The sequence below is a fragment of the Tachyglossus aculeatus genome, chromosome 2, assembly GCF_015852505.1.
Source record: "Tachyglossus aculeatus isolate mTacAcu1 chromosome 2, mTacAcu1.pri, whole genome shotgun sequence".
NCBI lineage: Eukaryota > Metazoa > Chordata > Mammalia > Monotremata > Tachyglossidae > Tachyglossus > Tachyglossus aculeatus.
In genome coordinates, this window is record NC_052067.1 from 154,301,856 (window position 1) to 154,324,951 (window position 23,096).

The following is a 23,096-nucleotide window of genomic DNA, read 5'->3' on the forward strand; positions in this document are numbered from 1 at the left end:
TTATATTCCCACCCAAACCCTGCCTTTCCCCTTACTTTCTCATCCCTGTAGACAGCCCCACCATCCTTCCTGTCTCACAAGCCCGGAATCTTGGAATTAATCTTCACTCTGCTCTATCATTCAACCCACATATTCCATCTATCAATAAATCCTGTCGGTTCAATCTTCATAACGTTATTAAAATCTGCCTTTCCCTCTCCACCCAAACTGCTTCGTTAATCCAAGCATTTAGCCTAAGCCTCCTTGATTACTGTATCAACCTCTTTGCTGACCTCTCCGTCTTCTGTCTTTCCACACTCCAGTCCATACTTCACTCTGCTGCCTAGATCATGTTTCTCCAAAAATGTACAGACCATGTTTCCCCACACCTCAAGAAACTCCAGTGGTTGCCCATTGACCTCCAACTCAAACAGAAACTTCTTATCATCGGCTTTAAAGCACTCAATCACCTTACCACCTCCTATCTCACTTTGCTGCTCACCTACTACATCCCAGACTGCACACTTCACTCCTCTGTACCTTGATCTTGTCTAACTGGCAGCCGACCTCTCACCCATGTCCTGTCTCTGTCCTGGAATGCCCTCCCACTTCATATAATAATAATAATAATGGCATTTATTAAGCGCTTACTATGTGCAAAGCACTGTTCTAAGTGTTGGGGGGATACAAGGTGATCAGGTTGTCCCACGTGGGGCTCACGGTCTTCATCCCCATTTTACAGATGAGGTAACTGAGGCCCAGAGAAGTTAAGTGACTTGTCCAAAGTCACACAGCTGACAAGTGGCGAAGCCAGGATTTGAACCCATGACCTCTGACTCATATACTCAGACATATCTGTCTGTCATATGTGACAGACAATTACTCTGCCCCCATTCAAAGCCTTATTGAAGTCACATATCCTCTAAGTGGACTTCCCTGCCCAATCCCTATTTTTTTCCTACCATTCCTTTCTGTGTCACCTTGACTTGCTCTCTTTTTTCAACCCCCCTCCCAGTCTCATAGCACTTATGTACATATCTATATTTTCTTTATGTATATCAATGTCTACCTCGCCCTCTATAATAATAATAATAATAATAATAATGGCATTAATTAAGCACTTACTATATGCAAAGCACTGTTCTAAGCGCTGGGGAGGTTACAAGGTGATCAGGTTGTCCCACAGGGGGCTCACAGTCTGAATTCCCAATTTACAGATGAGGTAACTGAGGCCCAGAGAAGTGACTTGCCCAAAGTCACACAGCTGACAATTGGCGTATTAGAACGCATGACCTCTGACTCCAAAGCCAGGGCTCTTTCCACTGAGCCATGCTGCTTCTCTGTTGTGGGCAGGAAATGTGTCTTTTTATTGTTATATTGTACTCCTCCAAGATCTTAATGCAGTGCTCTGCACACAGTAAGTGCTCAATAAATACACCTGATTGATTATCAATACCATTTTAATTCATAAATACACTTTAATGGAAACATTCAGATTTGATTAAAGATGGATCACTCAACAAAAGCCGTTAGAAACTGGGTAGAAATGCTATGAAGGACACTCTACTTTGTAACCTTGGTTTTGATTTGGAGAAGCAGTGTGGTTCAGTGGAAAGGGCATGGGCTTCAGAGTCAGAGGACATGGGTTCTAATCTCGGTTTCGCTGCTTGTCTGCTGTGTGACCTTGGGCAAGCCACTTAAGTTCTCTGTGCCTAAGTTACCTCATCTGTAAAATGTGGATTAAGACTGTGAGCCCCAAGTGGGACAACCTGATTACCTGAGAACAGTGCTCAGCACATAGTAAGCACTTAACAAATGTCATAATCATTGGTATATTGTTATTGCTGTTTTAGGAAAATCTTATAACATCACAGTGCATTCTTACACCCTATATTTGGACAACTCCCAAGTATACTACAATTCATTAATTAATTTCTTAGGGTACAAGGTTCTAGCTTTCTATTTCCCTTTTGATACAGAGTTTCTCCTACCTTTAGTGGGACCCTTCATTCTAATTGAGTAAAACTCTCAGGCTTACTTTATATCACTGCTCTTTATATATGCATGCTGAAGAACAAGTATATTAGCAATACCATTCTTCATGAATGTCTCAGGTTGCTCTCGCGTTTGATAGCTAATGGTATGCAATTACTTGTTTTACCATATATGCCCTATTAAATGAATTAATTATGAGATAGATAAGAAATAAGCATCTGTAATTTCACAGTAAATCCCTGTAATAGCTGGAAATAATGTTTGTCTTCAAATGACTTCCTGAATGGGTTATTTATATAACTCTCAGCTCATTAAAGTTTATTGAATCTCAAGAAACAACTTCTTTCTGAGTGGACTAAAGATTTTATTTCCACTTCAGAGAAAATCTAAATTTATACCCAAGTTAATTGGTGAAGAATGCTGAATCTTGATTATTCCTCTAGGAACAATCTCTACTCTGCTTCTTCTCACCCATGTTAAAATTAGGTCAAGTATGCAATAGTTAAATGAAAACAGGTGCAGTTGAAAGGAAATACTTTCATTTCCTAAACTGTGGAGCTTCTCGGTTTTATAGAAAAGTTTTACAAATTGTAATGGGGAAACAATTCCACAGAGAAAGGGCTTGATTTTAATGCCAGGGGCGGCCACCTGTTTGAAAGGGTTGTTTTATGTTCATTTTCCCTACCAGAGTGGCAAACTCTTTGAGTGCAGGAATATGCCACCTTGTATTCTGCACTTCCCAAGTAATTAATAATAATTAATAATTGTAATGTTTAAGTGCTGAGTATGTGTCAAACACTGTACTAAACACTGGGGTGAAGAAAAGATAATCAGGTTTGCTACAATCCCTGTCCCACTTGGACTCACACTCTAAATAGGAGGGGGAAATCATGGACAAAATACTGAATCAAGAAGGTACTCAATAAATTCTACTACTACTACTACTACTACTACTACTACTACTACTACTACTACTACTAATAATAATAATAATATGACCACTATTACTCTCTAGACTGAAAATTCAGGGAAAAACAGGGAATGTTCTCTCCCGAACTCTCAGTACAGTGCTCTGCATACAGTAAGTGCTCAATAAATGCAAATTGATGATGATGATGATGATCTTACTACTCTAGGTATGTTTTAATTTTTTCGCATCACATCTACAACCCAGTGAAATGTGGTAAGGGCTCAGGAAGGATAGGAATGGAGATGAAAGAGTATGTAAAAAGTATGTTCTACCTGAAATCAGCATGTAGGAGGCAGGAACGTGGCAGAGAGACAATGACAATGTCTCAATCTGTTTGAAATGGATAGCTAAAGGCATAAGATCTGAGGGGAATTGAGGAATTTACACCATGGCAAATAAGAATCTAGATTGCCTCAAAAATCAAGATTAGCTTTCCTAACTAGTGAAAATATTTTTCCATCCAAAAAATCCATAATAAAATCAAACTATATAGATGTATAGTGTGGATCTAAGCAAATAATCTATAAAGTTTGATGATTTTATAGTATCAAAGTGGTCTGAGGTAACACCAGTTCTGATTGATTGAAACTTTAATGTCTTTATTATTTATATGCTCTGGGTGCCTTTTCTGTTTTGGACGCTTCTTCTTCTGGTTTCCATCATTTAGTGTGACTCAAGACCACTTTGACATGCCCTTTAAAAATAGTGCTTTAGCGGCTCCGAACTGGGTATTTTTTCTGTATATTGGATAGTGGATACAGCTAACTAATAGTAGGAACAGTGATGTTGGCATTTCATGCAACTAGATTTTGAGAGTGCTAAGGTCCTTTAATAATGATGGTATTTATTAAGTGCTTACTATGTGCCAAGCACTGTTCTAAGAACTGGGATAGATACAAGGTTATCAGGTTGTCCCACGTGGGGCTCAAAGTCTTAATCCTCTCCATCCAAACTGCTACCCTGCTCGTTCAAGCTCTCATCCTATCCCGTCTGGACTACTGTATCAGCCTCCTCTCCGATCTTCCATCCTCTTGTCTCTCCCCACTTCAATCCATACTTCACACCGCTGCCTGGATTGTCTTTGTCCAGAAATGCTCTGGGCATGTTACTCCCCTCTTCAAAAATCTCCAGTGGCTACCAATCAACCTGCGCATCAGGCAGAAACTCCTCACCCTCGGTTTCAAGGCTGTCCATCACCTCGCCCCCTCCTAACTCACCTCCCTTCTCTCCTTCTACAGCCCAGCCTGCACCCTCCGCTCTTCTGTCACTAATCTTCTCACCGTGCCTCGTTCTTGCCTGTCCAACCGTCGACCCCCGGCCCACATCATCCCAATGGCCTGGAATGCCCTCCCTACCCACATCTGCCAAGCTAGCTCTCTTCCTCCCTTCAAGGCCCTACTGAGAGCTCACCTCCTCCAGGAGGCCTTCCCAGACTGAGCCCCCTCCTTACTCTCCCCCTCGCCCCCCTCTCCATCCCCCCCCTTATCTCTTTCCCTTCCCCACAGCACCTGTATATATGTATATATGTTTGTACATATTTATTACTCTATTTATTCATTTATTTTACTTGTACATATCTATTCTATTTATTTTATTTTATTAATATGTTTTGTTTTGTTCTCTGTCTCCCCCTTCTAGACTGTGAGCCCACTGTTGGGTAGGGACCGTCTCTATATGTTGCTAACTTGTACTTCCCAAGCACTTAGTACAGTGTTCTGCACACAGTAAGAGCTCAATAAATATGATTGATTGATTGATTAATCCCCATTTTACAGATGAGGTAACTGAGACACAGAGAGGTTAAGTTACTTGCCCAAAGTCAGACAGCTGACAAGTAGCCGAGCCAGGATTAGAACCTACGACCTCTGGCTCCCAAGCCCATAATCTTTCCACTAAGACACGCTGCTTCTTCCTTTAAGACAAGGACCTTCCTTATGGGTCGTACATTAATTTCACTCCAATTAAATAGATTATAAAACACAAATTCTCAAGGCAATGTCCTTAAACTGACTTCATTGAGTCTATATTTAAGTTTATCTTAAATCAATCTGGTTCAGTTCAATTCAATTGTATGTATTGAGCATTTACTATGTGCAAAGCACTGTCGTAAATGCTTCTAGACCGTGAGCCCACTGTTGGGTAGGGACCATCTCTATATGTTGCCAACTTGTACTTCCCAAACGCTTAGTACAGTGCTCTGCACACAGTAAGTGCTCAATAAATACGATTGAATGAACGAATGAATGGGAGAGTACAATATGACAATAAGCAGACACATTCCTTGCCCACAGCAAGCTCTGCTGAAAAGATCATATGGGCTCAGAATAGGGATTTGGGGCTAAGGAATTCCAGTTGCCTAGTCTTAGCCTCATCATGCATAGATGACCACTTCATTTATTTATTTTGATAAGGTTATAAATAGTGCTATGTTAACAATGCATAACAATACATTACAGTACAATACAACACAATACATTAAAATGCATAATACAAAGAAGCAGCATGACTAAGTAGAGAAGCATCGTGGCTTAGTGGAAAGATCATGGGTTTGGGAGTCAGAGGACGTGGGTTCTAATCACAGCTCCACCACTTGTCTGCTCTGTGACCTTGGGCAAGCCACTTAACTTCTCTGGTCCTCAGTTCCCGCATCTGTAAAATGGGGATTAAGAGTGTGAGCCCCACGTGGGATAACCTGATTATTTTGTATCTACCCCACTGCTTAAAGTAGTGCTTGGCACATAGTAGTGCTTAACAAATATCATAATTATTATCAATTAATTATAATAATGATAATAATGACATTTATTAAGCACTTACTATGTGCAAAGGACTGTTCTTTCTGCTGGGGAGGTTACAAGGTGATCAGGTTGTTCCATGGGGGGCTCACAGTCTTAATCCCCATTTTACAGATGAGGTTACTGAGGCACAGAGAAGTTAAATGACGTGCCCAAAGTCACACAGCTGACAATTGGTGGAGCAGGGATTTGAACCCATGACCTCTGACTCCAAAGCCCATGCTCTTTCCACTGAGCCATGCTGCTTCTCTTATTAATTATTATTAATTACTAGTATATTAATTGTTATTTCATTTTTCATCCATATAATAATCGTATTATTTCTTATTAACAACAATTACTATTATTATGTTTGTCGATGCCAATAGAGTATAAGCCCTTTGTGGGCAGGGGACATGTCATTTCATTATTGTGTACTTGCCAAGTGCCTAAAACATAGCACTGCACCATGTGGTTCCCCCCAAATGCTATTATTTTTCTTATTAATAATAATAATAATAATAATGACATTTGTTAAGCTCTTACTATGTGCAAAGCACTGTTCTAAGCTCTGGGGGGATACAAGGTAATCAAGTTGACCCTCACGGGGCTCACAGTCCTTCTACTACTATTATCACGACTTTCCAGGGAGTTTGTACAGAGCTTTAGAGAAGCAGCAAGGCTTACTGGATAGAGCACGGGCCTGAGGGTCAGAGGAACCTGTGTTCTAATTATGGCTCTGCCACATGTCTGCTGTGTGACCTTGGGCAAGTGATTTATTTTCTCTGTGCCTCAATTACCTCATTTGTAAAATGGGGATTAAGACTGTGAGCCCCAAGTGGGATATGGACCGACCAACCTGATTAGCTCGTATCTACTCCAGTGCTTAGTAGAGTGCCTAGCATGTAGTAAGTGCTTCTTAATAATTGTAATAATAATTGTGGTATCTGTTAAGCACTTATTATGTGCCAGACACTGTACTAAGCACTGGGGTGGATACAAGCAAATTGGGTTGGACACAGTCCCTGTCCACCAGGAGTTTGCAGTTTATTCAGGTAGGGACCGTCTCTATATGTTGCCATCTTGTACTTCCCAAGCACTTAGTTCAGTGCTCTGCACACAGTAAGCGCTCAATAAATACGATTGAATGAATGAATAATTATTGTAGGACTGGGGGTGAATATCAAGGGCTTAAAGAGTGCAAATTGAAGTGCGAGGGTGACACAGAAGGGAGCAGAAGTAAGGGGAAATGAGGACTTAGTGGCCGGAGGGTTGGAGGGAGGGAAGAGGTGGTTGGAAGAAAGCTTAACATCGCACGGGGACTTTCTCAAGGCAGGTGTATATTAATTGTATTTCTACGCTTCTACATTATTGGCACACTATTGGCACCATTCCAATAGCCACTACTGTGCATTTTTAATACACTCCAGTTGTGCCTTTCCGTAAAAATATCGATCACTTCTGTAGAAGATAAATTTTTCTTATACCTAATAGGAATTGAAATCAAGCTTTTAATTAGAATATCTATCCATTAAAAATTAGGCAGACAAGCAAAGACACTAATGGAGAGAAGGGTAAACTGATTCTTAGAAAGATTCCAAACTGAACCACTGAAGAGTGGTAGGATCAGTTCCAGCAGACCTCTAAGTGCAGAATGCTAACAGGAGGAGAGCTGTTGTCAAAAGTAGAGTGAACAAATGAAAAGTCTGAGCTGGGGAGAGAATAGTGGTAGCTTTCTCCTGGGGGCACATTTCCAGATTGCCTGATATTCCAAAAACAGAATGCATTCAGTACAGACAACAAAGACATACAAAATCAGCTGAGATAACTTCCCCCAAGAACAGGGTCTCTTATTAGAACCTTAATTTCCACAATTTTCAACATGTAAATAAAGAAGGAGATCACACATGGTCACAAATGATTTTGAAGGTGACAAATGACCTCCTTCTTCCAAACCCAACAGTCTCCACTCCATCCTAATCCTTTCGAACTTTTTGGCTACCTTTGGTACTGTCAACCACCCTCCTCTGGAAACATTACCCAGTTCAGTTTCTCTGACACTGTCTTCTCCTGGTTCTCTTATCTCTCTGGCTTCTCAGTTTCAGTCTTTTTCATGGGCTTCTCCTCGGCCTCCCACCCACTAATTATGGAAGTCCTCCAAGGTTCAGTTCTGGATCCCCTTCTATTTTCCATCATTAGTGGGTGTTTACTGTGTGGAGAGCACTGCGCTAAGCAATTGGGGAAGTATAAAACAGAAGGGAGCTTACAATGTAGAGACAGAGACAGATATTAATGTAAATGAAGAAATTATGGATATGTACACAAGGCGGAGTTGAGGACTGGGGAAGAGCAAATTCTACTTGACAAGAAAAAAGATTTATAGAAATAAAAATGAGGTAGGGACACAATAGACATACCCATGTCAATGGAGACTTTGAATAGGCATCAATATTTGGGGACAGGCCCAAAAGGAGGTAGGATTAGAGAGGAAGAAAGGTGAAGAAAGGCCTGGAAGAGATGGGTATTAAAGTTAGAGGGAGAAGGAGAGAGAGAAGGGGGAAGAGTAAATATGTGTGGTGGAAAGTGAGAAAAAGGAGTGGGAGAAAGAGAAGATACAGAAACAAAGTCACTGTATGGACCAGGAGAATGGAGAGGGAGAATGAAGAGGGAAAATAAAGGAAAAAGGAGGTGAGAGAAATAGGGCGGAAGGTCCTTTCATCACTTCCAGGTCCTTCTTCACCTTCTATCCTCCATAATCCTGTATTCTTTTGGGCCTGTCCTCAAATATTGATACCTATTAAAAGTTTCCATTGACACCGATATGTCCATTGTGTCCCTACCTTGTTTTTATTTCTATAAATTGCTGAATTGTACTTTCCAAGTACACTGCTCTGCACACAGTAAGCACTGAATAAATGATTGAATGAATGAATAAATAAATATTTTGCCTTGTCAAGTAGAATCCTGTCAATGCACCCAGGAGTATCCCAGAAGCCTCCTATGGGGTGTGAATTTAACATAATAACTGTACCAGAGACCCACAGGAAGTGTCTTTACCAACTATAGGTAGGGGCAACAGAAATTGCCATCACTGTTTTTTTTGCTGAGGAAGGGAGTGGAGGAAAAAGTTGTCGTCAATCAATCAATCAATCAATTGTATTTATTGAACACTTACTCTATTCATTCATTCAATCATATTTATTGAGCACTTACTGTGTGCAGAGCACTGTACTAAGCGCTTGGGAAGTGCAAGTATGGAGAGTGCTGTACTAAACACTTGATGGAGAACAATATAATAGAGTTGGTAGACATATTTCCTGCCCACAGTGAGCTTACATTCTAACATGGAAACAAACCTGAAAAGACTTAGAAATAAATAGATGAAGCATATAATAACAATAATAATAATAATTGTGGTACTTGTTAAGTGCTTACTATGTGCCAGGCACTGCACTAAGCTCTGGGGTAGATACAAATATGTCGGATTGGACATAGTCTCCGTCCCACATTGGGTTCACAGTCTTAATCCCCATTTTACAGATGATGTAAATGAGGCCCAGAGAAGTGAAGTGAACTGCCCAAGGTCACACAGCAGATAAGAGGCTGAGCTGGCATTAGAACCCAGGTCTGTCTGAATCTAGGCCTGTGCTCTATCCACTAGGCCATGCGGACACATGAGTGCTAAGGAGAGCGTGAATAAATTCAGAAGTGCTAGAGTAAAACCCCTGTTTTCCTGCTACAGCTTTTGAGCAATGCTCATCGTAACACTAAGGGCTGTCTTCGTTCAATTGTAATTCTTGAGCGCTTACTGTGTGCAGAGCACTGTACTAAGCGCTTAGTCTTAGTGCCACCCAGTTGAAAACTGACAGGGGGGAGAGCAGAAACCACCAAATTTGTGACCATCCTCCCCAAAGAGTGCAGTGTGGTCATATTCATTTGATTTGATCTAAATCACTATCATATACATAGAGGCTAGGTTCCATATCTAGGTTCCATAGAGAAGCAGCTCTTTCCACTGATCATGGGCTTGGGAGTCTGAGGTCATAGGTTCGAATCCTGGCTATGCCACTTGTCAGCTGTGTGGCCTTGGGCAAGTCACTTAACTTCTCTGTGCCTCAGTTCCCTCATCTGTAAAACAGGGATTAAGACTGTGAGCCCCACGTGGGACAACCTGATCACCTTGTATCCCCCCAGCACTTAGAACAGTGCTTCGCACATGATAAGCACTTAACAAATGCCATCATTATTATTATTATATCTGAATTAGGCAGTTTGGGACAAAGTCTGGCCCACAAAAGGGTCCATCACTTTTTTTTAGAGTGTCGCGGTATTTCCAGCATTGTCTAAATTCCCTAGTGACCTTACATTCAATCGTATTTATTGAGCACTTACTGTGTACTGTACTAAGCGCTTGGGAAGTACAAATCGGCAAAATATAGAGACGGTCCCTACCCAACAATGGGCTCAGAATTCAGGCATTTCCCATAGGTCATTAGACCAGCAACAAGTTGTACTTTATTTGCCTGTCTATTCCCCATGTTGACTGCCACTGGCTCACCATATCAACCGAAAGTTTCTGACTCTAATTCTAACTAAAAGCCATAATCAGAGGTCGATATATGAATCTTTTGTCATTTGAACATCTAATTATGAACAAAAGTGGGTGATACCTTGATGGAAGCATTGTTGCTAATTTGAGAACTCACATAATGTATCACTTTGACACAGAGCACGCATCTGAAAAGCGTTAATATGAAAGATTATTTTTAGCTAATTAACAGGGTGCAAATTAAATTCACTGCTTTTAATGGGCCCGTCAACTTGACAACTTATGAAATTAATAAATTCTGCGTGCAGTAATCCAAGGAAATTCACCCAGCCGAACTGCACATCATGACTAGGATTACCTTCACAGTAGGCGTTGTCCTCTCGAAGAGCTCTGAAGCCATCTCGACAGCTGCAGACGGCTCTGTCATTCAGATTTTGGCAGACAGAATTCTCCATGCATTTATGTCCTTCGGAACAAAAGTCATGACCTGCAAGGAGAATGAAAGCAATTAATATTAAAAAGAAGAAAGTCTGTGGAGGCAAATTAGATGCTTATAATGAGATCATGCTTTTCCATTCATTTCAAGGACACCTATGGAATGCTCTTCCCTAAATAACATATTTTGAAGTCACTTAATATATTTCATTACTAATTCAAAAGTGGAACAACAAATGGCTAGCACTATGATGTGAAACATAAATCCGCCAAGTTACAAGGAGTAGAAATATTGGCCCCAAGACTTAAATGCAATTTTTCCCTTGCCATATTCCGAAGAAATCAGCTACTTCAAACTCTCTAACAATTCATTCTGACACTTCAGTTTGTCAAAATGAAATGTAAGTGAGGTTGAAGACGTCGAACAAGTGAGTCTTAATAACAAATCTGCTACATAGCAATAGTAGTACTAGTCTTTATTAAGTGGTTGCTATATATTGAACACATTCCTAAATTCTGGGAGAGTCTATACAGATGGTAATTAAATGCTGCCCCTGTCCCTCTTGGGGCTTACGATCTAAAAGGTTTAAGTGGGAGAAGGGATGAAAGGCAGATACATCACCTCAGGAGTGATGAGACATTAACAATTTGACAAAATAGACACAAAGGCTTAGTGGCAATGGATGAGTCCAAGAATATGAGGGAGTAGCTTTTATCCCCAGCCTGGCAGGCACGGAATATACCGGGAGCGGGGACCCTCGGTGACGGCAGGTAAGGCGGGAGTTACCATGGCGATTTTCTTGGTGGTGATGGAAGAGTCTGGTAGTGTGAGGGAGCAGCTTTTATCCCTGCCCTGGCATGCACCGAGCAAGTCATTGAATGAAGTCAAGAGCAGGGACCTTTGATGATTTGAGAGAAAGGGGTGGTTACAGCGGGATTTTTCTCAGCAGTTATGGAGGAGTGTGAGAGCAAATGGGGCAGCTTTTATCCCTGGGCTGATGCACATGAAGCGGGCCAGAAGCGGAGAATCTAAGTGGCGGGAGGGAAGGTAAGGGTTACCATGGTGTCTAAGCAGCAATGGATACATCCTCCAAGGGACACTATAGTAGTACCAATCAACCCACGATCAGACAAAAACCTCTCACCCTCGGCTTCAAGGCTGTCCATCACCTCACCACCTCCTACCTCACCTCCCTTCTCTCCTTCTCCAGCCCAGCCCACATCCTCCGTTCCTCTACCGCTAATCTCCTCACCATGCCTTGTTCTCGCCTGTCCCGCCATCGGCCCCCGGCCCACGTCATCCCCTGGGCCTGGAATGCCCTCCCTCTGCCCATCCGCCAAGCTAACTCTCTTCCTCCCTTCAAATCAATCAATCAATCGTATTTATTGAGTGCTTACTGTGTGCAGAGCACTGTACTAAGCGCTTGGAGCTCACCTCCTCCAGGAGACCTTCCCAGACTGAGCCCCCTCCTTCCTTTCCCCCTCCTCCCCCTCACCATCCCCCCACCTTACCTCCTACCCCTCCCCACAGCACCTGTATATATATATATATTATGTTTGTATGCATTTATTACTCCATTTATTCATTTATTTTGTTTGTACAGATTTATTCTATTTATTTTATTTTGTTAATATGTTTGGTTTTGTTATCTGTCTCCCCCTTCTAGACTGTGAGCCCGCTGTTGGGTAGGGACCGTCTCTATATGTTGCCAACTTGTACTTCCCAAATGCTTAGTACAGTGCTCTGCATACAGTAAGCGCTCAATAAATACAATTGAATGAATGAATGAATAGAAGTAATGGTATTGTAAGCCTCTTGAGGGCAGGGATAAGAAGCATAATGGCCTAGTGAATAGAACACAAGCCTGGGCGTCAGAAAGATCTGGATTCTAATCCTGACTCTGCCACTTGTCTGCTGTGTGGCCTTGGGCAAGTCACTCACTTCTCTGGGCCTCAGTTACCTCTTCTGTCAAATGGGGATTGAGACTGTGAGCCCCAAGTGGAACAGGGACTGCGTCTAACCCAATTAGCTCTTACCTACCCAGCGCTTAGTACAATGCCTGGCACACAGTGAATGCTTAACAAATACCACTATTTTTATAATTATTATTATTATCAATATCCACCCTCTCCATTGTACTTTTCTGAGCTCACAGTACAGTGCTCTGTACTCAGTAAGCATTCAATAAATACCACTGATTGATTAATTAGTATTTATTGATACAATGCTCTGTATATAGTATGTGCTCAATAAATATGACTGATGAGTACTCACTGAGTGTTTTGCACTATACTAAGTGCTTTGGAAGATACCACAAAAGTAAGAGACATATTCACTGCAGGGTTACTAAAAGTATCAATGCACAAATAGCAATGGTATAATGAAAATACCAGTGTTAGAGATAGCTGGGTAACCTTAAGAAGGCTATTTTTGGTGCCATTTCTGGTTATTCCTTCATTCCTGTCAATTGTACTCATAAGAAGGGAGGGAGGCACATTTCTCCCTCCTTCCTCCTTGCTCTGCAAGTAGAATTTGCAACAAAAACAATTCAATGTGCCAGTGGCACTTGAGAACTCAAACAGTTGCTTCCCAAGCACTTAGTACAGTGCTCTGCACACAGTAAGCGCTCAATAAATACGATTGATTGATTGATTGATTGACACAGGAGAGCTCACCTCCTCCAGAAGGCCTTCCCAGACTGAGCCCCCTTTTTCCTCTCCTCCTCCCCATACCCCCGCCCTCCCTCCTTCCCCTCCCCACAGCCCCTGTATATATATTTGTACAGATTCATTACTCTATTTATTTTACTTGTACATATTTACTATTCTATTTATTTTGTTAATAATGTGCATCTAGCTTTATTTTTATTTATTCTTATCATCATCATCATCATCAATCGTTTTTATTGAGCGCTTACTATGTGCAGAGCACTGTACTAAGCGCTTGGGAAGTACAAATTGGCAACATATAGAGACAGTCCCTACCCAACAGTGGGCTCACAGTCTAAAAGGGGGAGATTCTTATGACTTGACACCTGTCCACATGTTTTGTTTTGTTGTCTGTCTCCCCCTTCTAGACTGTGAACACGTTGTTGGGTAGGGACCATCTCTGTATGTTGCCAACTTGTACTTCCCAAGCTCAGTGCACACAGTAAGCACTCAGTAAATATGATTGAATGAATGAATGAATGAACTTTGCAAGAACCCATATCACCATCCACAGATAAAATTAAGGAACATTCATTCATTCAATCATATTTATTGAGTGCTTACTGTGTGCAGAGCACTGTACTAAGCACTTTAATGATGGTATTTGTTAAGCACTTACTATGTGCCAAGCACTATTCTAAGCTCTGGGGGAGATGCAAGGTAATCAAGGTTGTCCCACGTGGGGCTCACAGTCTTCATCCCCATTTTACAGATGAGGTAACTGAGGCACAGAGAAGTTAAGTGACTTGCCCGAAGTCACACAGCTGACAAGTGGCGCAGTCGGGATTAGAACCCATGACCTCTGACTCCCAAGTCCGTGCTCTTTCCACTAAGTCACGCTGCTTCTCTGGAACTTGAGGAAGAGGTGGTGGCATGTTGAAGCAGAAGAGAGATGTAGGGCTATGCAGACTGCCATGAATTCAAAACTTTCTTCACTTCGCTACACAAAAACTTCTACACTTCTCTAAAGACATTATATGGCCCTCAGGATATCTCTGAAGGGTGAAAACTAGCCCAATCTCATTACAAATGAGGATTGAATCCGGAAGAGAAGGCAAGAGCATTTCAGTATTCTCCTGTAAATACGCTTTCTACTCTCGGAGAAAAAGCCTTGTAAAACACATAAATCCTTCCAGCATGCAGACACAGTCCTTCCTTGCTCAAACTACCAGAGACATCACCAGATCAATCAGAGCCACGGAATATGGAAACAGGCTTGGGTCAGCTGGCATATTTGTGATAATAATGATAATAATAATAATAATAATGGCATTTATTAGGCGCTTACTATGTGCAAAACACTGTTCTAAGCACTGGGGAGGTTACGAGGTGATCAGGTTGTCCCACATGGGGCTCATAGTCTTAAATTTGAACCCATGACCTCTGACTCTTCAAAGCCCGTGCTCTTTTCCACTGAGCCGCGCTGCTTTTCTGTTTAACTGTGGTACTTGTTAAACGCTTACTATGTGCCAAGCACTGTACTAAGCACTGGGATGAAAACAAGCAAATTGGATTAGAGACAGTCCCTGTCCCACATGGGGTTCACACTCTTAATCCCCATTTTACAGATGAGGTAACTAAGGCACAGAGAAGTTAAGTGACTTGCCCAAAGTCACACAGCAGACAGGTGGCGGAGCAGGGATTAGAATCCAAGTCCTTTTGTCTCCCAGGCCATTGCTCTATCCACTGCTGATAACTGTGAACATGGGAAGCACATCCTGTTTAGGCAATTACATAAGCGTATGAATCACTGACTAAATGCCACATAATCTCAAAGATGCCTCCATCATTACATCTTCAAGAAGAAAGGTTAAGGGTCAGATTAAGGCATGGTGTTATTTTTCAGGGTCAGTAAGATGATTACCAGAGTCCTACTGAATCTGCTTCTAAAGAATGTTGTCAACTTAATGCTCCTGAAATCACAGTGCAACTTTGACATGTCTCAAATACAGAGTGGTGTACACAAAATAGGCGAAAAGGGCAAGATACAGCACCAATACATTGGTTTCCAGAAACTTTATAAAGGCATTTAACACCTAAAAATTCCTTAAATAATGTAGCTATTGTTGGAAGTTCATCAAGGTTGTGTTCTTGGATTTGTACCCTTTATTCATCCCACCCTCAGCCCCACAACACTTACATATATATCCCTAATTTATTTTAAAGTCCATCTCCCCCTCTAGACTGTAAACTCCACATGGGTAGGGAATGTGTCTACCAACTCTGTCATATTGTGCCCTCCCAAGAACTTAGTAGAGTCAACTGCACTGAATAAGTGCTTGATAAATATGATCAATTGATTTAATGATTATGTAACTACTTCAGGACAGCATAGCGAGACAGTCAGAACTATGACTAGCCTACAATTCTCATTTCCTTTGCCAGTGGAGTTAAGTAAAAATTTTTAGTGAATCAAGTCCTGTTTGATTTTTTCTAGGCAACCATGCTGCAAGATAGGGCTAGGGATGTGTCTTTTTATTGTTACACTGTACTCTCCCGAGCACTCAGTAAAGTGCTCTGCATACAGTAAGTGATCAGTAAATATGATAGAATGGATGAATGAATACAACAAGAGTCCCAGATGCGAGGGTTAGAATATATCTGCCCACCTCTCCAAAACTCTTCTAATTCAGCAGAGGCCAAAGCACATCCAAATTCTTAGAGACTGTCATTCAAAAATCAGTACATGCAGATGACTATGCCCTAAAATGATGGTATTTACTAATGATGGCATTTGTTAAGCGCTTACTATGTGCAAAGCACTGTTCTAAGCGCTGGGGGTGGGTACAAGGTGATCAGGTTGTCCCACGCGGGGCCCACAGTCTTAATCCCCATTTTACAGATGAGGTAACTGAGGCTCAGAGAAGTGAAGTGACTTGCCCAACATCACACAGCAGGCATGTGGTAGAGCTTGGATTTGAACCCACGACCTCTGACTCCAAAACCCGTGCTCTTTCCACTGAGCCATGCTGCTTCTCGTATTTGTTAAGTGCTTAACTATGTGCTGGGCACTGTACTAAGCACTGGGGTGGATACAAGCAAATTGGGTTGGACACAGTCCCTGTCCCATGTGGGACTCACAGTACCATTCCCCATTTTAAAGATGCAGTAACTGAGGCCAAGAGATGTGAAGTGACTTCCCCAAGGTCACCCAGCAGACGAGCGGTAGAGGCAGAATTAGAACCCATGACCTCCTGACTCTCAGGCCTGGGCTCTATCCAATATGCCATACTGCCCCAGCAAGGATGAAAACGTTTGTAAACCCCTTCACCAAATCAGCCAAGCATTACTGGTCTTTGATATATTTTAAAAATAAACAAAACCCAAGGGAATATCAGCTTGCAGAAGGGAATAAGGACTCACAACCGAAGATGTATATGGTCAGCGAAACATTGTCACAGAATTTCGTGTCTTAGGCAGTACACTGACTGATGATGCAATTATAGAGAAAGAAGTATAAAATTGAATCTAGAAGGCCAAAGCATCCTGGTTACTGTCAGAGTGTAGCAGTAGCCTGATTTTAGGAAACACAAAATTATTGTTCTACAGAGCTGCAACACTGTGGGAAGGACACATGCAGAGAATAAACAACAGCGGGATATCCAAACAATTGCAGTTCAGTGAGCAGAAACTGGGATACTGAAAGCAAAGAAAGGCAGAGCAAATGTTTTAGGGCAATAGTAAAGTAAATCCTTAGAAAATCGTGGCCTAGAGGAGAGAGCACAGGCTTGGGAGTTAGAGGATGTGGGCTCTAGTCCTGGCTCTGCCACTTGTCTGCTGTGTGATTTGGGGCAAGTCACTTAACTTCTCTGTGGCTCAGCTACCTCATCTGTAAAACGGGGATTAAGGCTGGGAGCCCCTTGTGGGAAACGGACTGTGTCCAACCTGATTACCTTGTATCTACCCCAGTGCTGAGAACAGTGCTTGGCACATAGTAAGCGCTTAACAAATGCTGTGTGACTCTGGGCAAGTCATTTAACTTCTCTGGGCCTAAATTACCTCATCTGTAAAATGGGGATCAATCAATCAATCAATCCTATTTATTGAGCTCTTACTGTGTGCAGCGCACTGTACTAAGCACTTGGGAAGTACAAGTTGGCAACACATGGAGATGGTCCCTACCCAACAGTGGGCTCACAGTCTAGAAGGGGGAGACAGAGAACAAAACAAAACATATTAAGAAAATAAAATAATAGAATAGATATGTACAAGTAAAATAAATAGAGTAATAAATACGTACAAACATATATACATATATACAGGTGCTGTGGGGAAGGGAAGAAGGTAAGGCGGGGCAGGTGCGGGGGGAAGGGGGGGAGGAAGGAGGGGGCTCAGTGTGGGAAGGCCTCCTGGAGGAGGTGAGCTCTCAGTAGGGCCTTGAAGGGAGGAAGAGAGCTAGCTTGGAGGATGGGCAGAGGGAGGGCATTCCAGGCCAGGGGGATTAAGACTATGAGCCCCCTTGGGACAACCTTATCACCTTGTAACCTCCCCAGCTCTTAGAATAGTGCTTTGCACGTAGTAAGTGCTTAATAAAAATGACATTATCATTATTACTATTAAAACCCACAATTATTATTATTACTATTATTATTACTATGCTTCATCCTATTGTCTTCACCCACTGCCTCTGCTTCCTCTCCTCCATTCTCCCCTTGACCTTTTCCAATCTGGCTTCCACCACCTTCATTCCACAGAAACTACTTCTCAAAGGTCACCGATGTTCTCCTTCTTGCCAAATCCAACCGCCTCCTCTCCGTCTCAATCCTCCTCGACTACTCAGCTGCCTTCGACATTATCGACCACCCCTTTGTCTAACTTTGACTTTCCTGACACTGTCCTCTCCTGGTTCCCATCCTATCCCTCTGGCCATTCATTTACAGACTCCTTTGTAGGCTGCTTCTCTTCCTCCCGCTCCTAACCATGGGTCACTCAAGGCTCAATTCTGGGTCCCCTTCTATTCTCCATCTCTATGCTCAGTTCTTTGGAGAACTCATTCACTCCCACAGCTTCAACTACCACCTCTGTAAAGATGATTCCCAAATCCACATCTCCAGCCCTGATCTTTCTACTTTTCTGCAGGCTCAGATTTCCTCCTGCCTTCAAGATGATATCTCTCCTTGATGTCCCGCCGACACCTCTAACTTGACATGTCCAAAACAGAATTCTTCATCTTCCTTCCCAAACCCTATCCTCCCCCTGACTTTCCCATCACTGTAGACAGCATCAACATCCTCTCAGTCTAACAAGGCTGTAACCTTGACATTATCCTCTATATATCTTTTTCATTCAACCCTCATAGTCAATTTGTCACCAAATCCTGTCAGTTCTACCTTCACAGTGTCACTACAGTCCACCCTTTCCTCTCCATCCAAACTGATTTTAGCACATTGATTTTAGTGCTTATCCTATCCTGCCTCTTTTTTTTTTGAATGGTACATTTTAAGTACTTACTATATGCCAAATACTGAACTAAGTACTGGGGTAATTACTATATACGTAGCAGCACGGCCCAGTGGAAGGAGCATGGGCCTGGGAATCAGAATAATTTGGGTCCAATTTTGGCTCTGACATTTGTCTGCTATATTGCCTTGGGCAAGTCACTTTATTTCCCTGTGCCTCAGTGACCTCCTCTGTAAAACAGGGGTTAGTACTGTGAGCCCCATGTGGGACATGGACTGCATCCAACTTGAATAGCTTGTATTTACCCCAGTGCTTAGTAGTACCCGGCATATAGTAAGCACTTAGTAAATACCATTAAAATGAAGACAATCAGGCCTGGATTACTGCATCTGTAATAATAATAATAATAATAATAATAATAATAATAATAATAATAATAATAATAATAATAATACTGGCATTTATTAAGCACTTACTATGTGCAAAGCACTGTTCTAAGCACTGGGAAGGTTACAAGGTGATCAGGTTGTCCAACATGGGGCTCACAGTCTTAATCCCCATTTTACAGATGAGGTAACTGAGGCACAGAGAAGTTAAGTGATGTGCCCAAAGTCACAGAGGTGACAATTGGTGGAGCTGGGATTTGAACCCATGACCTCTGACTCCAAAGCCCATGCTCTTTCCACTGAGCCATGTTACTTCTCATGTCATGTCTCCTCGTTGATCTCCCTGCCTCCTACCCCTCCTCCGCTCCATTCCGTTCTTCATTCTGCTTTTCAAAAAAAAAATTCGGTCCAAGTTTCCCTACTCCTCGAGAACCTCCAATTGCTCCCCAACCACCTCTGCATCAAACAGAACCTCGTTGCCATTGGCCTTAACACACTTAATCACCTTGCCCCCTCGTAATCTTACCTCACAGACTTCCTACTATAATCCAGAGCACTCACTTCACTCTTAACACCAACCTCCTCACTGTACCTTGTTCTCATCTGTCTTGCCACCAACCCGTTGTCCACACCCTACCTCTGGACTGGAACTCCCTTCTCCTTCATAACCGATGGACAATCATTCTCCCCTCCTTCAAAGCCTTATTAAAATCACACCTCCCTCAAGAGGCTCCCTGATTAAGCCCTTATTTCCCCTACTCCCTCTCCTTTCTGCACTGAACATACACTTGCATCAGTACTGTTTATTCACCCTACCATTAGCCCTCATCACTTACATACATATCTGCGATATGTGCCCTCCCCACAGTAATCTCTGAATAGCCAACCTGCTGTTCCTAATAATTAGTAATAACTGTTATTATGGTACTTATTAAGCACTTACTATGTGCCAAGCACTGTTCTAAACTCTGGAGTAGATATGTTAATTGAATTGGGCACAATCTCTGTTCCACATGGGGCTTACACTCAATTTCCATTTTACAGATGAGGTAACTGAGGCCCAGAGAAGGTAAGTGATTTGCCCAAGTTCATACAGCAGACATGTGAAAGAGCCAGGCCTGTGCTCTTTCTACTAAGCCCTGCTGCTTCACTGCTTCCCCTGCCACAACCTTCCTCGAATCAACTCTCTTTGTTAGATTATAAACTCTTTGAGAGCAACAATTATACAGTGTTCTGAACAGTAGATCCTCAATAAATACTACTGAACCTAGGTAGCCAGCTGTCTTTTCCACCCACGATGCTTCTACTTCCACCACATTTCCCACTGCCTCGGGCCTTAGACCACTCAGAGTTTTATTTTATTGTTAAGATCTTGTTTTTTGTTCCACTCTTATAGAATCAGGGAATCCCTGAATTGTGGATTGAGAAGCAGATTGGCCTAGTGGATAGATCATGGGGCTGGGAGTCAGAAGGACCTGGGTTCTAATCCCAGCTCTGCCACTTGTTTGCCATGTGACCTTGGGAAAGTCACTTCACTTCTCTGTAGCCCCATTACCTCATCTGTAAAATGGTGATAAAGATTGTGAACCCAATGTGCGAGAGGGACTGTGTCCAATCTGATTGGCTTGTATCTACCGCAGTGCTTAGTATAGTGCCTTGGCACATAGTAAGTGCTTATCAAATACTATTAAAAAAATGTGGAGCCTTTGGAAGATAAACCAAGAAGGGAAATGTACAGCCCTTTCCAAATATTCATTTCTCTTAACAATCCATTCTAACAGAAAGCTCTTCTTTGGATCCTACACGAAAATCTCCTTCAACAGTTGAGCTCAACTTTCTGCCTCAGATGGGGATGGAACATAGATGGTCATTATCTTTTATATAACTCTTTATGTGTTTGAAATGATACATTCTTTGATTCAAGGAGGAAGATTTCTGATATGGATGTACTCCGCAGTTATCAAGCAAGAGAATAAGCTTGCAAAATGTCTGTCGGGTTGCATGACGCCTGAATTATAGTTGAATGAAATGAGCAGTGTTACAATTTTCCAAACTTCAAGTATTCCTGCAGATTACCTTCAGGTTACAAAACCAAAATGCTTCTAATCTAGCCTAATTTTCCAAAAAGCATCAGTCAGGAAGAATGTGTCTACTGGGAAAGTGGACAAAAAAATTGTGAATAAAAAGGATTTCACCCTATTCGATGGTTGCTATGAAATGAAAGAAAAATGGAGCATTTTATAAACAATGACAGCAATCATGTATAAATTCTTATCATATCTCGTTTTGGCCTGAGCCCCTGGTTCGGTCATTTTTCAACCATGCTTAAATGAAATGCATGAATGCCGAACACCCTTTTCAGAAGACTGATAGTTTTATACAGTAGTTAAACTATGTTCACCTTGCCGGTATAAGTTTCTTATATGGCACATCTATTTGGGTGCTACTGCAGGACATATATGCCAGAGGATACAAGATATTTTATGAATCAAGGAAAACTCTAATGGGATTGAAACCAAGATATTTAAATTTAGAATATCATAATGATGGATTATCTAGGTAGTTCATTTTTTATAGTAGCAAAAGTGCAAGGAAATGTAAAATAATGCACTGGGAATTTCAGAGTGATGCAGGATACAAGGGGAAAGAGTACCTATAATGTATTTACAAGTTGTTGTAATGAATGACAAGATGTGTAAAGCCCTCATTTTGGATTCTTTGAATACATCTTCTACTTCTCAGTTCTGGGTCTCTTTCTATTCTCCATCAGCACCCACTCCCTTTGAGAACTCATTCACTCTCATGGCTTCAACTACTACCAGATGACATCCAAATCTACATTCCAGCCCTGATCTCTCTCCTTCTCTGCAGTCTCACAGTTCCTTCTGCCTTCAAGACATCTCTACTGGGATGTGACTGAGCCCCCAGACCGAGCCCCCTTTTTCCTCTCCTCCTCCCCATCTCCCCCACCCTTCCTCCTTCCCATCCCCACAGCACCTGTATATATGTTTGTACAGATTTATTACTCTATTTATTTTACTTGTACATATTTACTATTCTATTTATTTTCTTAATGATGTGCATCTAGCGTTATTTCTGTTTATTCTGATGACTTGACACCTGCCCACATGTTCTGTTTTGTTGTCTGTCTCCCCCTTCTAGACTGACTGTGAGCCCATTGTTGGGTAGGGACTGTCTCTATATGTTGCCAACTTGTACTTCCCAAGCACTTAGTACAGTTCTGTGTACACAGTAAGTGCTCAATAAATATGATTGAATGAATGAATGAATGTGCTCCCATCACCTCAGATTTCACATGTCCAGACAGAGCTCCTTATCTTCCCATCCAAACCCCATCCTCTCTCAGACTTTCCCATCACTGTAAATGGCACCACCATCCTTCCCATCCTACAAGCCTGTAATCTTGGCATTCTCCTTGACTCCTCCCTCTCATTAAACCCACATAGTCAATCCAGCACTAAATCCTGTCAGTTCCACCTTCACCACATCGCTATAATCCATTCTTTCCTCTCCAGCTAAACTGCCACTACGTTAATACAATCACTTATCCTCTCCCACCTTGATTACTGTATCAGCCTTCTTGCTGATTTCCCAGCCTCATTTCTTTCCCCTCTCTAGTACATAATTCACTCTGCTGCCTGGATCAATTTTCTACAGAAACATTCAAGACATGTCTCCTCACTCCTCAAGGAACCAGAGGTTACCCATCCACCATTGGCTTTAAAGCAGTCAATCGCCTGACCCCACCTACCTCACCTCAGTACTGTTCTTCTACAATCCAGATTGCACACTTCACTCCTCTAATGCTAACCTCCTTTTTGTACCTCTGTCTCATCTATCCCACCACCAACCCCTCGTCTATGTTCTTTCTTTGCCAT

The 23,096-nt window shown here is 42.0% G+C and overlaps 1 protein-coding gene across 3 annotated transcripts in view; it reads right to left on the bottom strand.

Moving 5' to 3' along the window:
* NELL2 (neural EGFL like 2) overlaps positions 1-23,096 on the bottom strand; it is a 445,624-nt gene that overhangs the window by 204,589 nt on the left and 217,939 nt on the right. For all 3 annotated transcript variants that reach the window (XM_038740515.1, XM_038740525.1, XM_038740506.1), the window contains exon 12: positions 10,626-10,754. In XM_038740515.1, the coding sequence (XP_038596443.1) occupies positions 10,626-10,754 (129 nt within the window). The remainder of the gene's footprint in view (positions 1-10,625; positions 10,755-23,096) is intronic.